This window comes from Dama dama, chromosome 22 (genome assembly GCF_033118175.1).
Source record: "Dama dama isolate Ldn47 chromosome 22, ASM3311817v1, whole genome shotgun sequence".
NCBI lineage: Eukaryota > Metazoa > Chordata > Mammalia > Artiodactyla > Cervidae > Dama > Dama dama.
Genome location: NC_083702.1, coordinates 15,299,320 through 15,316,092, shown reverse-complemented (window position 1 = coordinate 15,316,092; position 16,773 = coordinate 15,299,320). Strand labels below are relative to the sequence as shown.

At 50.8% G+C, this 16,773-nt stretch overlaps 1 protein-coding gene and 1 non-coding gene across 7 annotated transcripts in view; one reads left to right on the top strand and one right to left on the bottom strand.

Annotated features, from left to right (window-relative positions):
- Positions 1 to 436: 436 nt before the first annotated feature.
- Positions 437 to 16,773, bottom strand: part of NTF3 (neurotrophin 3) — a 73,784-nt gene continuing 57,447 nt past the window's right edge. For 5 of the 6 annotated variants that reach the window (XM_061124067.1, XM_061124071.1, XM_061124070.1 and 2 more), the window contains exon 2: positions 437 to 1,533. In XM_061124067.1, the coding sequence (XP_060980050.1) occupies positions 751 to 1,533 (783 nt within the window). In that variant the 3' untranslated portion in view covers positions 437 to 750. Of the gene's footprint in view, positions 1,534 to 7,778; positions 7,915 to 16,773 lie in introns of those variants that run through there. The other variant, XM_061124072.1, reaches the window with a different exon arrangement.
- Positions 3,054 to 3,126, top strand: TRNAR-CCU (transfer RNA arginine (anticodon CCU)). Its single transcript has one exon. It is a non-coding gene; the product is annotated as a tRNA-Arg (tRNA).

Sequence of the window (16,773 nt, the reverse complement as noted above, 5' to 3'; positions counted from 1 at the left end):
AACTCTACAATTATTACTGTTACAAATAGTTAAAAAAAACATTTTCCTATGTGCCTCGGAAGACGCAAACCACTTTTACACAGAGCAAAACAAAAACTGAAGCCAAGGGGAAAAAAAAATAATAATTCCACCCGTAACAATCTCAAACCCCCAAACAACAAATGTGCTGAAAAGAAACTTCCAAAACGAAAACTGCCAGATTCGTTGTTATTGTTCTGGGACCATAACATCGGAGTAGATCATAATTCTAATTGGCAAAAACTGACAGCAGAGGAAGGCGAGGAGGTTCTTGGACAGTAAGCTGGCCCGCCAGAATTAAGAGCTGCTGAGCATCCCTGCAGCGGAAGTGGTACCAGTTCTTTTAATTAATGAATCAATTATGATGTATATGGAAAGGGGGTGTGGAACTGTGTCTACACACAACTCTGACATCAGCCGATTTCAACAAGTTTACTAAAACGACAGCCACGGCCTTTGACAATACTGAATGCAAAATAGTGGTGTACACAGACTTTACAGGGCAGCTCCTGGGAGCCGGGTTACAGAATCAGGTTTAACAGATGGGAGAAGGCCTGAGGGAGGCCAAGCACACGGATTTTATTGAGAAAAAAGCTTATATACTGTAAGGGTTGCCGAAGTTTAATAAATAAAGGTCAACTTATAATATATAAAAACAATATAAACATTTATATGCTACATGCATATCATATAATTTAAAGTAATAATTTATATATGGGGAGAGATGCCAAGTTATGTTCTGCCGATCTTTCTCGACAAGGCACACACACAGGACGTGTCTATCCGTATCCACCGCCAGCCGACCAGTTTGTTGTTTTCTGACGTCAGCGCGCGGACATAGGTCTGGGAGGTTTTGCACTGCGAGTTCCAGTGTTTATCATCAATTCCTCTGCAACCGTTCTTGACAGGCCTGGCCTCCTTACATCTCGTCTCATAGAAATATTGTTTGACGGGGGAGTTGCCGGTCTTGATCTCCCCCAGCACCGTGACCTGGTGTCCCCGGATGTCAATGGCCGACGACTTGTCGGTCACCCACAGGCTCTCGCTGTCACACACGGAGTACTCGCCGCGGTGGCTCTTGTGCTCCGCGTACCTCTTCCGCCGCGCCGTTCTGTTGGCCACCACGGGGCTGCCCACGTAATCCTCCATGAGGTACAGGGGAGGGGGCTCCAGGGGGGTGCTGTCACTCAGCAGGACCCGGGGCGAGCTGTAGCGTCTCTGGCGCCGCAGCAGTTCGGGGCCCATGGCCGTCACCGGCTGGAATTCCGACTTGGCGGGCTCTCGGGGCGGGGCCTCCGCTTTGGGCAGGGTGCTCTGGAAGTTCTCCTTAACGTCCACCATCTGCTTGGAGAGCTTGTTTTTTAAAATATCTGCCTGGATCAGCTTGATAATCAGGGAATTGAGTGAGTCTTCCGGCAAACTCCTTTGATCCATGCTGTTCCCTTGGACGCCACGGAGATAAGCGAGAAACATCACATAAAACAAGATGGACATCACCTTGTTCACCTGTAAGATCTGAAAAGGAAACACGGGTGTTAATAGCAGGTGGTGGCGGCTGCATCTGTGTCATTTCTGGACCAGATACCTGAGCCTGGGGATCCCTGTGAGGCAGGACAGAGCTGAGTACCACCATACAAGGAGAGCATCAAAACGCCTCTGTGATGGCCAGAGACAGAGGCTGTCTATTCCTCTCCCCTTCCCCTCTTATTCTCCTAGATGTCCAAGTGCCTTCACCCCAACAATCCTTCTTCCAGCAGTGTGGCTGGGTGAGAGGGAAAGAGGGGTGTGTGTGTGTGTGTTGTGTGTAAGAGAGAGAGGGCAAAATAACCTGTCTCACAAAGACAAAGAAAATCACTGAAGGGCTACAGCCTGGAAGAGTCAGGTCTCTCCCGAGGACCTAAAGCAGCAGAGGAGGTCACCTCTGGGCATGCAGCCTGGATCTTTCTCGGACGGACAGTACCTGTCACCTATGCACCTAAGGTCTACCATCTGCAGCCTTCTGCTGGGTGAACGTGACATCCTGCCGTTTCTTTAAGTGTCCCTTGAGCCTGGAAAGACCACATCTCGCTCCATCTCATGAAGAAACGGAACCTGAAAATTCTAAAGGTGCATACACTATGTTTCTAATTTAAAAATATCAGCAGCGGCAGCCTTGCAATTGTGTCAAGAATCAGAGTTCTCTTGCCCACTTCGCTGCGGCCCCTGGGGTCTCTGGAAGGAGTGAATACCCTGAGGCTGGGGTTGGGCCAGCTGCCCTCAATCTGCAGCATCAGAGAGGGGTCATCGTTGGCCAGCCCGGCAGAGCAGTCCTCCTGCCCCTGTAATGTCTCACTCTGTGAGACGGCCTGAGTGTCAGGGTTCTCTGCCGAGCTCTCCGATGGACATGCTTGCCAACGTGCCCACCTGATCCCCAGACGCCCCTTTCCCAAGACAGCAGACCCCCCAAAGAACTGCCTGCAGAAGGTGGAGTCTCAGCTCAAATGAATGGGCTGCACTTGCCCCGAAGCGCAAGAGTCCCTGTCGATTTCTCTTGTCTGATGTTTTAAGTTTCCCACTATGAAACGCTCCTCTTTCAACGGTTCTATTTCTAACTCTGCCGTCTCCTTGGTTCAGTGGCATCTTAACCAACGCTTTCGTTCTGTTGCCATGGTGGAGCCTCCACTTGGGGTTTCTGCCGAGTCCGTGTGGAATTAGAGGGCTGATCTCCACATACCTTCATGCTGGTCACTCCCTCCCTAGAGCACAGCCCTGGAAGGAGAGGGTTCTGGTGCGGGAGGGGTGGCCGCCCCTCAGACCCTCCCCAGCGCCCTGCGCTTCGCCCCACCCGCCACGGGTGCTCGTTCTGTCACCACCATGGCAGCCGCCTCACCGTCCCCGGGGCTCTGCCGTTTCCTCTTTAAAGCTCTAAGCATGGAAAATCAAATCCTTCCCTTGGCTCACCTTGGGTATTTCCAGAAAGACTACAAAACCCAGGGGAAGAAGAGAAGGGAAATAAACAAAGGTGGCACAAGACACAGAAAATCAGTCCTGGGACTTCCCTGCTGGTCCAGTGGCTAAGATTCTGCACTCCTGAGGCAGGGGGCCCGGGTTCGATCCCTGGGCAGGGAACTAGATCCCACATGCCACAACTAAAAGTTTGCATGTCACAACTAAAGATTCCGCATGCCATAACTAGAAGACCCTGTGTGCTGTAACCCTGACCAGCCAAATAAATAAATAAAAACAAATACCAATTATAAAAAAGAGGAGAAAATCCGTCCTGCTTACCATGGCTCAGAATCTGCGTCTGAGCCCGCCCAAGCTAACTCGCTCCCAGGACTCACAGATGTGGCCTCTTTCCCCATTTTGCCTGGAGAGCTGCTCTGGTGTCCCCAAAGGCCAGCAACGCTGCTGTCACTTTCCTCCAGCTTCCTCCTCCTGGCTCCCAGCCTGTTTCTCTGATAAGGGGAGCATCTTCCTTCCATGGGAACCACTCTCTGGACAACTGATTCTTTCAAGGTCAAGGCTGAGCGAAGGATTCTAGCTTTGCTGACCCCACCTAGAGATGGCCCCCCAGGAATGGCATGATCCTGGGAAAATGGTTCCCATGGAATAACTAATCTCCCCACCCCAACTCCAGATAAAAGTGATTTTCCCCTTCAATCTTGCAGGCCCAACAGAATGAAACTTGAACAACACAAAAAATATGGCATCCATGCAACTAGAATTATACCGCCTTCTCCCTTCCAAAAAAGACAGATGCCATGAAATAATTTGGGATGGAGAGGCTATCAAGAAACAATTTAATGTATAGAACAGACTTTTGGACTCTATGGGAGAAGGTGAGGGTGGGATGATCTGAGAGAATAGCATTGAAACATGTACATTATCAAGTGTGAAACAGATCGCCAGTCAGTCCAGGTTGGATGCATGAGACAAGTGCTTGGGGCTGGTGCACTGGGATGACCCAGAAGGATGGGATGGGGAGGGAGGTGGGCGGGGGGTTCAGGATGGGGAACACATGTAAATCCATGGCTGATTCATGTCAATGTATGGCAAAACCACTACAATATTGTAAAGTAATTAGCCTCCAACTAATAAAAATAATTGGGGGAAAAAAAAAGAAACAATTTATGAACCGCACCCCGCCCCCCCCGCCCCCCCTGCCCAAGCACCATCTCCATCAACTAAGAATATGCAGGCTACCTGCTCATACAGAAATTGAACAAGTGAGGTGAGTGGAGGGAGGTCCCAGGTGGAATAAGAGTCCATTGGTAAGGTCACTGCAAGGGTGAGTTGGAAGGAAGAACCTTGATGGATTGGGCTGCTTTATGGGGAGTGGCCTGTGTATGGAACCAAAGGGTGTTAGAAGCAGAACGGCATTTACTCCAACTCCTTTATTTTATATGGGCCTCTCTGGTGGCTCAGATGGTAAAGAATCTGCCTGTAAAGCATGAAAGCGGGGTTCGATCCCTGGATCAGGAAGATCCCCTGGAGAAGGGTGTGGCAGCCTATTCTAGCATTCTTGCCTGGAGAATCCCATGGACTCAGGAGCCTGGTGGCGACAGTCCATGGGGTTGCAAAGAGTCAGACAGGACTGAGCGAATAACACTTTCACTTTTCACTTCATTTTATAGATGAGGAAACCCCAAACTGCAGTTTAAAGAAGAGGAGAGACACAGGAAGTGGGGGGCAGGGGGGGTCTCCGCAGTCCGAGACCAGCGTTCCTTTTCATCACATCATGATTGGGCTCCCATGCCCCACCCCCAGCCCGCTGTTCAGCAGCCACTTAAATAAGCTTTACAACCCATGTGGCCCTTCCCCTTGCACACTCTCATCGCCTCCTCTTCTGCTGAAATGTTGCTCACTCTTCAGCACCCAGTTCAGAAGCTAACTTTTCCATCAGGCTCCCCTGCTAACAGCAGCCCAACCTCCTCTGCATGCCCACGGCGTGGTGGCACTTGCACAGCCGTCTGGGCACAACGCGGTTTACTCACTAGACTCTGTCCTCCAAGGCCAGGGGCCCCCTCCTTCCTGTCTGTGTCCGCCTCTCCCCTGAGTCCACACCACAGTGAATACAAAGTGGGTGGAGTGGATCAGAGATGGACAGAGGGTGGCTGAAGGCAGAACCAGCTCCCGAGGCTGCAGGGCCAAGAGCAAACATTTCTGAGGCAGAGTGGTGGCAGGAGGTGTGACCATGTTAGAAGCCACGCTCCGAATCCCCAGGCGCATGTTCCACGGTTCCATGCGGCTTCACTTACAAACCCCACAAAGATAAAATTCTGCAGAATTTCAAGATGGTAACCAGAGTGTTACACTTTGAGTTCAAGGTCCCCTTTCTGGGTGTGGGCCCCTGTGCAACGCCCTGGCTGTAGGAACTAAGATGGTTTGTCTTGATGAAACTGTGTTAACATAATAGATGGGGGGAAAATGGAAACAGTGACAGACTTATTCTCTTGGGCTCCAAAATCACTGTGGACAGTGACAGCAGCCATGAAATTAAAAGGTGCTTGCTCCTCGGAAGAAAAACTAGGGCAAAACCAGACAGTGTATTAAAAAGCAGAGACATCACTTTGCCGCCAAAGGTCCATATAGTCAAAGCTATGGTTTTTCCAGTAGTCATGTACAGATGTGAGAGGTGGATCATAAAGAATGCTGAGCGCTGGAGAACTGATGCTTCCTAACAGTGAGTTTGGAGAAGACTCTTGAGAGTCCTCTGGACTGCAAGGAGATCAAACCAGTCAGTCCTAAAGGAAATCAACCCTGAATATTCATTGGAAGGACTGATGTTGAAGCTCCAATACTTTGGCCACCTGATGTAAAGAGCTGACTCACTGGAAAAGACCCTGATGCTGGGAAAGATCGAAGACAGGAGGAGAAGGGGATGACAGAGGATGAGATAGTTGGATGGCATCACCGACTCCATGGACATGAGTTTGAGCAGACTCCGGGAGACAATGAAGGACAGGGAAGCTTGGTGTGCTGCAGTCAATAGGGTCACAAAGAGTCGGACATGACTTAATGACTGAACAACAACAACAATAAAGGAGTGGAAAGTCATTGTTTGTCAAGAGAGATGCGCAAAGGCCACAGGGTACCATGAGGCAGGGTGATGTGAGCAGGGCTGTGGACAGGAGCTGCGACTTTAGTGCAACCTGGCTGGGAGGGCCTGGGGTTGTGGATCATGAGAAAGGCCCCTGAGACCATCTTCTTTGCTCTCCTTGGCAACAGGGCTGGGGGGAGAGGTCAGAGTCGTCAGGGAGGAAGATTTCATCACCAGCACTGCAAACTGCCCAACCCCGTGATCAGATCATACAAAGCAGACTGACGTGCAGTTGATTTATTGCTTTTCGATTTTCTACAGAGACTTATGGAGGCTGCATTGTTTCTACCATCCCATCTACCTCTGGGAGCCCCAAGGCAAACCCTGCCACCCCCTCGGGTTCCAAACACACAAATTCTGCAGAAACATCTGGCCAGCATTGGTGGAGGTAGATGGGGGGAGGACAGATGAACAAAATGAATGATATAAAAACTCCCAAATTCCCCTCGGCATAGGTCCAAGGCATAGTTCCATTTCTGGGTTTAGACTGTCTCTTGCCATCAAGTCCAAAAACCTTGTCATGATACTTTGGAATCAGCTATAGGTTGGTAAGTGTTTCTAGATTATTTGCAAGGCTGCATTAAAACCCAGCAGGCTTCCTGCAGACTTCACTTTGATAATCTGCTTTCAGCTTTTTTGCACAGAGCAAGCCCAAGAATGTTGCTAGTAACAGGCACCCTAACACAGATGTTGAAGCCGGAAGGGGCAGTAGATAACCATCTCATGTTTACCATTAAGGATGCTGAGACCCCGTGTGGTGTAAAGTGAGCTGCGTAAGGGTCACACAGCTACATGACGCAGAGATGGACAGGGGAGATTTGGCTCTTTTTTAAAAAATTATTTTAAATTTTAATTTAATTAATTTATTTTTGGCTACGCTGGGCTTTCATCACTGCTCAGGCTTTCCCTAGTTGCAGTCAGCTGAGGCTACTCTTTGTTAAGATGCTCCAGCTTCTCATTGCAGTGCCTTCTCTTGGTGTGGAGCACTGGCTCTAGGACACAAGGGTTCAGCAGTTGTGGCTCCTGGGCTCTAGGGCACAGGCTCAGTAGTTGTAGTACATGGGCTTAGCTGCCCCAAAGCTTGTGGGATCTTCCCGGACCAGGGATTGAACCCGTGTTCCCTGCATTGGCAGGCAGATTCTTAACCACTGGACTACTAGGGAAGCTCAAGATTTGGTTCTTAAGTGCAACAGAGGTCACAAAGCTCAAGCATGATCAAGGTCACTGTCGGGGTGGATCACGACATTGCTAGGAAAGCTCTCAGCACCGTGCCCGGCACAGAGTGATCCGCTGGACATGCTGGATCAATGTGAACCTGAATTATCGGTGGCAGCAGAGATGCTGCATCCTTGCCCCCCAAGCGCACACACTGGGTACCAGAGGTCTAGCTCCCTGGCGTGGGGAGTGGAGAAGGAAAGACAATGCCCAGCAAGGCCCATCAGTGAAGGTTTCGATTCAGAGAGACTTCTATGCTCCTTTGCGCGTGGTGACTGCAGGGTACAGAGACCCCCGTTCAAGCAATGATCCTACTATGTTATCCTCATCTGCATGTCACCTCTTGGATGACACGGCCACACCCTTCTCACACCCCAGTCCTTGTTGTCCGGCCCAGGGCTGCTCTGTCATGGAGTCTCCAGGTCTGTTTACTGAATGAGCATCGACAGCAGGCAAGACCTACCAAGACACTGCTTCCTGGCCTGGGATGCTGTTTGGGCTTCTGCCAAGCCTGGTTTGGAAGCCAATCAACTCTGCCTTCTTCTCCCAAAGAAAATACAGGCCTGGCTCTGCAGCAGGCCAGGGTCCCCAGGCTCTTCTCGGCTATAATTGGAAAAAGACCTGTTAAAGACCCAGGCAAGCCCCCTTCCTGCACTCTCCCCAATGCCCCTTTCCCCCGCTCAGACTTTTCCAAGATCCCGACCAACTCACAGATGCTATTTTCCTCGCTCAGAAATGCTTTCCCACATATGGTGTTTTCCCAGTCCCCGGAGCAACATTCCTACAAGGTTTCACCATCCCTCAAAATACTCAAAAGAGAGCAATTTCTGATTCCTCCTTTCTGGCTTGGTGTACAACACACAGAGAGGGGCTTGCGGTCTGCAAGAAGCAGCTGAACTGGAAGAGAAGCTGGTGAGGACAGAGGTACAGGGTCCGAGGCCACAGAAACCCGGGTCTGTCAGGACACACGCGGCAGACGGTGGCCATCGCTGCTGGGTTTCATGTCACCACTCCACGACTAGTCCCCTGGCATGGCGCGCCACCTCCCGGTCACAAACCTGGAGACCTTGCTTTTTGCACCTGTGTATGCGTGCTGTTGCTCAGTCATGTCCGACTCTTCGTGATCCCATAGACTGTAGCTCACCAGACTCCTCTGTCCATGGGATTTTCCAGGCAAGAATACTGGAGTGGGTTGCCATGCCTTCCTGCAAGGGATCTTCCCGACCCAGGGACTGAACCCGTGTCTCTTACGAACTCCTGCATTGGCAGGCGGGTTCCTTACCACTAGTGCACCTGTTGCAGCTGTGGTGAGTGAATCTGTAGCCTGGACGTCGGGAACACCAAACACAAAAACGCTCCGGGTGGGGTACTGACACCGCATCTTTCATCTTGGTAATAACCCCTCGGAGGTAGGTACTAATGATGGGGAAAAACCAAGGCATGCGGGCGTTTAATAATTAGCCAACAGGCAGCAGAGCCCAGATGGGATGGCCGTCTGGCTCTGCAGCAGAGGCCCTGTGCTGTCTGTTGTCTGTCTGTCTGTCCTGGCTCTCATACCTTCCAGAGGATGCTCAAGTTCCAAGCCTGGAGTCAGGACAACTCAACCTGGCAAGCTGATCACCTCTCCAAGCAGCTTCCAGGCAGCTCTCCACAGAGTTTCCAGGGGTTTGAGGCCACCACTCCTGTTTCCTCCTGCCAGACTCCCTAGCAAAGTGTTCCCCAGGGAATGAAACAAAACTGGGTCTCCTCTGGTCTCTCTTGCAGGTGGCTGTCGCATGCTTTGCATCGTGGGGCATGAATGTACCACCTCAGACCCTGGGTTTGGTCCCAGTGCTGGAACTCGGTGTGTGACTTACACAGAAGGCCCAGAGGCTCTGTTCTGGCTTTCCTTGGACAGGAGGCGTGAGATCAAAGGTGGAAATGCTTTTTAATGTGCCAAGTGTTGAATATGCGAATTCAAGAGGTTTCATTACATCCAGGGCAGCCACATCTGTCTGCGATGAGAGTGCTTTCTGGCTGGAGTGAACCAGCACACTGGCCAGCTGCGGCCAGAAGGACCTCATTCCCTGGAGACTTGCTGCAGCGATGACCTGGTCTCTGACGAATGCCAAGGGCCCCAAAGACCACATCCTGCCAGATAATCCTCATATCTTGTTCAGCGAGTGGAAGAGGAGAGAGGTGGGAAGGCGAGAGATTTAAAGCCGAATGACAAAAGGGAAAGGAATGTGGTGGAAATATTAAACTAAGGCCTTTATATAAAAGGACCGGCTAGGTTCGTTCCCCTATTTTAATTGCAAAATTAATTCAAATTGGCTTTGTTCTGAACACAGGTCCCAAGGCCTTAAAATGAGTCGGCTGGGACCACATGAAGGTGTTCTGACCCCTGACAAGGCTGGGAGCTGGGAGAGAGGGGTCCCAGTGGAGCCTCCGCTGGGGATCAGTCTGGTTTGGCTTAATCTCTTTATTAATGATCCGGAAGCAAGAGAGAGGAAAAAGTGGCAGATTAATTAAAATGCACAGATGACGTGTAGGGGGAAGGTGCTACAAACACGGGTGAGGACAAACCAATTACTCCCCAGCCCCCCGAGGGGCCGGCGACCTGGAAGGAGCGGGATGAGATTAGCCTGGAAACACTTAGGTTAACTCGCTGGGGGCGAGATGAATCCAAAACCAACAGAGAGGAAAACACTTGTGGAAGGATGGAGGGAAGGAGCGACTTGGGGTGGCTGGAAGGATCGGATGAGAAATGAACTCACGAGTACAGGCCGGGCGGGTGTCCGCGGCCCCATTTCCCCGATGGCTCCATGTGCGTCCCTCAGACCCACCTCGCTCACTCTTAGCACATCTCCAAGGGTGGCCACTCTGACCACTCCCTGTCTTAGGAAGCACGCGTGTGCATTTTCAGTTGTGTCCGACTCTTGGCGACTCTATGGACTGCAGCCCGCCAGGCTCCTCTGTCCATGGGATTCTCTAGGCAAGGATGTTGGAGTGGGTCGCTGTGCCCTCCTCCAGGGGATCTTCCTGACCCAGGGATCGAACCCGCGTATCCTCTGTCTCCTGCATTGCAGGCAGATTCTTTGCCTGCTGAGCCATCAGGCAAAAATACATAAATTGAGCTCTAGAGAGGGTAAGAAACGGAGCTGAGGTCAGAGAACAGTTCACGACTCTCAGCAAAGATGCTGGCGAGCATGGTCTACATTCCCCCCAAAACCAAAAAGACTCACCTCTCTGCTGTATTTGGTGAGACTACTTGTGAGACCCCTGATACCTGGGTAGGTGTGCATCACACAGCCTCAATACAGGGCAACAGCAGAGGCAGGGAGATGGATTCCTACCCTGTTCCTTAAAAGTGCCTCATTCTGCACACCTGGGGGCAGAAATGGCAACCTGCTCCAGTATTCTTGCCTGGAGAATCCCGTGGACAGAGGAGCCTGGTGGGCTACAGCCCGTGGGGTCACAGAGCGACTTTGAGCATGCACTCTGCATAGCTCCTCTTACTGAAACTTTCTGAACCCAGGTTCGGAAACCCACTGACACAGACAACCCTTGGCCAGTATCTAAAGGAAGACAAGCTCCTTGGCTTTCAAGGGATCCTGGCTTCCCGGTGGAAATGAGACATGCGGTCAACAGGGAAGGAGGGTTCTGGGATGAGGGAGGATGAAATAGAGACCTGAGAAGGCTGACACCTCCCTCAGAAAGGAATTGCTGAAACTGGTCCCTCTTGGAGGCCAGAAAGTGAGGACTCGTAGTGGTTTAGTTGCTAAGTCGTGTCTGACTCTTTGCACCCCCATGGACTGTAGCCTGCCAGGCTCCTCTATCTATGGGATTTTGCAGGCAAGAATACTGGAGTGGGTTTCCGTTTCCTTCTCTTCTTCCACACCCAGGGACTGAACCTGGGTCTCCTGCATTGCAGGCGGATTCTTTACCCACTAAACCGCCAGGGAAGCCCATAAGTGAAGACTGGAGACCCCTGAACGGGATGAGGAACCAACCTCCCCCAAAAGCAAGCGAAATGCCCTGAGCTGGAAGTCAGTCGAGAGCTGGGAATTGCTTTGGCACAGCTACTGGAAGAGGAATTTTACATCATTCAAAGCACCCCCTCCTTGGGCCCCAAGGCCGTGAGAGACGGAAGGTATGGCACATGTCAAAACAAAGTGCACTGCCGCGCTGAGAGGAAGGTAGCGTGGTTACTCCCCGGGCAGGGAACCCTCTGGCTTGGCCCCGTCTTGGCAGAGAGATCTGAAAGGAGCCTGGGATGCCGACACAAGCCCCAGGAAGCCTAGATTCACTTTATCCTTTCCATCCTACCAACTCTCATTTCAATGGCCGGAGCGTGAACACGGAAAGATGTGCACATTGAATGTCTGAATCAATCCAGCTACTGGTCATAATGGTGATTGTAGTAAATTCTGTTTTCTTTGTTCTGGGCACTAATACTCATCTGCCACTGTGCTCAGAAATGTGCGTGCATGGGCTTGTGTGTGTGTGTGCACATACTGTAGCTTCCCAAGATAGGATAGGTTACAGTCGAGTTATTTCCAAATTCCTGTATCCTTTCATACGCTGAGACATCTTGATTTCAGTTTCATTTTCTGCATCTGGGTTAACTCCATTTTTCCAAGTGAGGACACACACAAGGGGAGATTGCTTCCGTTACACAGACAGTTGGGGGTACGGCTGGCGTGAAACTCTTAGCATCAGAGAGTAATCACCCCAAGCAAGTGAAACTTCCTGTTCTAGACGTTCGCCTTGCATCTGAGCTGGGTTTCTGTGTCAAGCATACGCATAACACACCCAGCTGTAAGTTAACTGTATTGGAAAGCTTCTGACTATCAGTCTTTAATCATTATAATCATGATGATGATCAATTATCTACTTTGTCTAACCAGCCAAGGGTGGGCCTCAAAATGGCAGGATTAAGGAAGTCAGCTTCATCCTGAGAGTGGGGAGCGAAAGGAAATGCCAAGGCAGGACTCCCCTTCGCCTTCAGGATGCCTCTTCCAAACCAAGACCACAGCTGGCTTGGAAGGCCCAGACCTATGACCGCACGGCCAGAGTAGCAGCGGCAAGGCTGGGGTCAACCCAAACCATGATGGTTTGGCCCCACGAGGACTTGGCCGCAGTGAGTGTGGTCAGAGGGTAGACTGTCTCCTCCAGGCTTGGCGATGGGGCTTGTGTCAAATATAAACCCCGGCCCACAGCCACCCTCCATTCAGGAGGATGAAGGACTGGCATATGGTCCTCGTCTGTTTGGTCTGGATGTCTGTTCTAGGAAACCATGCTGTCTGGGGACTCGGAGGGCCAAGGACTCCTTCCACGCTGCTGGGCGTCCCTTCCACGGCTCGCCCAGCCACCATCATTCACCTGAACTCCCTGCCAGGTCCAGAAACCAGGACAGGAGAGGCGCCTGCATGGAGGTTTCCTGAGGCTCTCTGTGCCCACTTGTTAAGGGAGGCTGGGATGAACACACAGGAAGAAAATCCGTCTTCCACCCAAACCCAGGTGTGTGGCAGGCACTTCATAAATGTTATGCTGCTGCTGCTGCTGCTAAATAGCTTCAGTCATGTCCGACTCTGTGAGACCCTATAGACGGCAGCCCACCAGGCTCCCCCATCCCTGGGATTCTCCAGGCAAGAACACTGGAGTAGGTTGCCATTTCCTTCTCCAATGCATGAAAGTGAAAAGTAAAAGTGAGGTCGCTCAGTCGTGTCCGACTCTTAGCGACCCCATGGACTGCAACCTACCAGGCACCTCCGTCCATGGGATTTTCCAGGCAAGAATACTAGAGCGGGGGTGCCATTGCCTTCTCCGTAAACGTTATGATCCAGAGCCAAACTGTTGACCGACTCAGGTTCTGGGCAGCGGGGCAAAACCAGAAACCAATCCAGAGCTTGCCCTCTGAAAGCAATTTTGGCACCAACACTCTGGACCCAAAGCTGTCTTTCAGAATGGACACAGTCCTCATAATCGCTGATAATAATAGCTAATATTTACTGAGCCCCACCATATGCTGGGGACTTTGAGAGACACTACATGGATTATCTTAATTCATCTTCACAGATACAATGATCAACCTCACTTGTCAGGTCAGGAAACTGAGGTACAGACAGATTAAGTTGTTGTTTCTGAGATCACACATCAACCGAGAGGCAGAGCCAGGATGCAAAGCCCTGGGTGACCCTCAGGCTGTGTTTTTAGCCAATACCGCAGACCACCTCCCAACTCATTCCACAGAGGCTAAGGCACCTGGCACCTGCTTTCAGGGAGCAAGGTGGGGAGCCCCATGCTGGTACCCTAATACTTCTTTCCTTATTCAGAGAAAGAGACCTCCAAGACAGGTCCTCTGAAATGCAAGGGGTCATTACCCTGCCTGAGGCTGGGCATCACCAATTCACAGTGATTGAGAAGCATATCCGTGCATTGCCAGGCAGGTGTGCTCACTTATTTGTGCTTTTAGTTTCCCCAAATATTACCCATTCCTTTCCCCCATCCTTACTGGATGGTAAAGAAAACCAAGAACCCAGGTTTTGTTTTTTTTTTTTTTTTTAATTGCTGGACTTTGGAAGAAAACAGAGATTTCTGATTATTTGGTTTTCATAGATATTAGCATATTGACAAGGAGAAGTGAAACACTGTGGACTCAGGACTTCCCTGCTGGCCCAGCGGTGAAGATATCACCTTCCAGTGCAGGGGGTATGGGTTCAATCCCTGGCTGGGAAGCTGAGATCCCACATGCTTTGAGGCCGGAAAACCAAACCATAAAGCAGAAGCAATATTGTAACAAATTCAATCAAGACTTTAAAAACGGACCACACCAAAAAAAAATCTAAAAAAAAAAAAAATATATGGACCCTTGCTTGGCACTCTTTGTGAATAAAAAACAACTCTGCCACTGACCAGCTTTGTGGCTACTGAGGAGCCCATAGTCACGGCTCATCCCAGGGTCTCAATTCCTAACAAGCTTTTCCCACAGGGCTGATGCTGGTATTTTGGGCAGGACAGTTAGATCTTCATTGTTCGGTTCTGTCTCTCACCCATGAAGCTCTGCCCCCCACCTACTAAATGTCAATCATGTCCCTCAGACGTGGTGACAACCCCAAAAAAAAGCTCTCACACTTTCCCAAATACCATCTGGGGAGGCCTTATCCCTCCTGGTTAAGAATCACATAACAGAATGCTGGTGGACTAAAGTGGTCCTCAGCCATTTTTGACCTTTTTAGAATGTGATAAAAAATGAAAGAAACTGTCCCCTAAAAAAATACATGTGCACACACAGGAGACAGCTTGCATAAAAAATTCCAGGCAGTTGACAGGCTCCCCAAAGCTAATCCAGAGACCCACAGATCCTAGGTGAAGAATTCTTGAACCAAAGAGTTTTTCAAAGCTTCTAATACCCTGTCTTTCTAGGACCTTCTGCCAACCCTGAGCCATTTCTTCACCAGTCAAATCATCCTCAGTACTGGCCCCATTTTCTGGTCCTTCCTGTTCTCCGTGTCCTTTTAATGCTACCGAGCCAAGCACAGGCATCTACCAGCATCTCACATAATGTGAAGGTTACAGCAGAAAAACAACCTGCCCCATATGCGGTGACAAATTGGTGAAGAAGTCAGAACCAGAGCCAGCTCTCCAGAGGCCCAGAGCTGTGCTGCTCATCTGGAACAAACCAGAAAAGTAAATATAAGGACACTCAGAGGGAAAACTGCTGACAAGGCGTTTGCTGACAAACTTACTTTGGGAGGCACAGGGGAACTGGGATCAGTGCAGCATAAGAAATGCTACACTGTGAGATGGCTGGAGCCCTTGCAGCCTGACTCAGCCCAAGAGGTAGCCTATAATGTAGAACTCTTCCCCTTTTTCTACATAGATCTATGTAACATCAGTACCATTGTCTAGTGACATCCACATGGCTCAAGAGATTTGGAATTTCATGCTGTTTCCCTTCCATCTCTGGCCCTGCCAGCACTCTGGATGACTTCACCTCCAACCTGATGGCTCTTCCATCCATTTCCATCCTTCTGGTTTCCTGACTTCCAAGGCTAGGCTGTAAGTGGCCAAGTGGCTTCTGTCTGTTATTGGGGCCCCAAGCCACCATGTGGGTCACTGACAGTTAAGGAGACCACCCATGCTAGAGACCCACTCTCCTCTACCATGGTCTTCCAGCCAGTCTTGCCAAGGCACTCAGTCATCTTGCAGGTGGACTGGCCTTGGTGGTCCATGCCAAGCCATCAGCCAACCTGTCAAAGCCACCTGACACAGAGGATTCTCCCAACCCAGCTCTAATCAAATCCCTGACCCATGACATCATAAGAAATGATACAATGGTGAGTTGTTTTTTATGCTGTCAAGCTTAGGGTGGTTTGTTACACAGTGAAATGGAAAAAGTACAGCGGACAAGAGGTGTCACCTTTTAAGTGTCACTGATGACACTTCACTGTTTGCTCAGAAATGTCTGAGAACATTCCTGGAGGACAGATCTAAACCAGAGCTCTAGGATCATAACCTGAACCACGGAGAACAGGGCAATCCCCACCAAACAGTCAGGCAGCTGAGGCTCTGACTGCAAAGGGGTGATGCAGAGCCAGGGGGCTCTTCCATAAAGTGAGGGAATCAGGATAAATCTTTGCAGGGCCTGTGCTCTGCCCACCCTTGGGGGCTGAGACCAGGCTCTGGGCTCCCTGCTGTCTGTCTGGTCCCCGTGGACACAGAGGGTGGGAGATGGCTCTTGGGTCCTACTGACCCCCTGCATGTAGAGACGAAGGCACATGGCCCCAGGGGCTCTCTGGGGTTCCCCAGGAATTAGAAACAAGTAAGGACAGGCGGGGAAGAAGCCTGGGAGACAGAAAAGAGAAACTCTGGGTCAAGTTTGCATTTCTCATTATTCCTCCAACCCTTCTCAAATTCCTTTTGTTTAGAAACCTCCTTGAGTTTCGGAAGGCGGCCCCTCCCCCACCCCACCCTGGAAAAGCCTAGGAGCTTTCCCCCAGCCTGTAACCCTTCTGGATAACATGTTCCATATGTCGGTCACTCTCCGCAGGAGACGCACGCTCCCTTTCCCGGTCACCTCCTCTGTGGTCCCCCCTCAAGCCTCTCCCTCGATAGCACAAGAAGCAGTGAGGGTTTCTATCGAATTGGAGCCTGTGGAACCAGGGCGTTCCTGCCACTTTGCCTCCCGGTGCCCCGGGGCGCGCCTGCCTTAGCCCCAGCCCACCACCACCGACAGCTGCAGGAGACCCTCCTTTAAAGGGCCAGGGCTAACTGAGCCGCGCTGACCCAGCTCACCACATTGCTGGCTGAGACAAGGCACACAGGCCCTATTGTTCTCCTCTCTCTCCCACCCGCCCCTCCTTCTGTGGCTACCCACCGTAGTAAATAAAGGCTGAAGATTTTTCCAACACAACTTCCAATGCTTTGGTGGGGGAGACACATGCAGACCTTCCATCTCTCCTCCCTTGACCTCT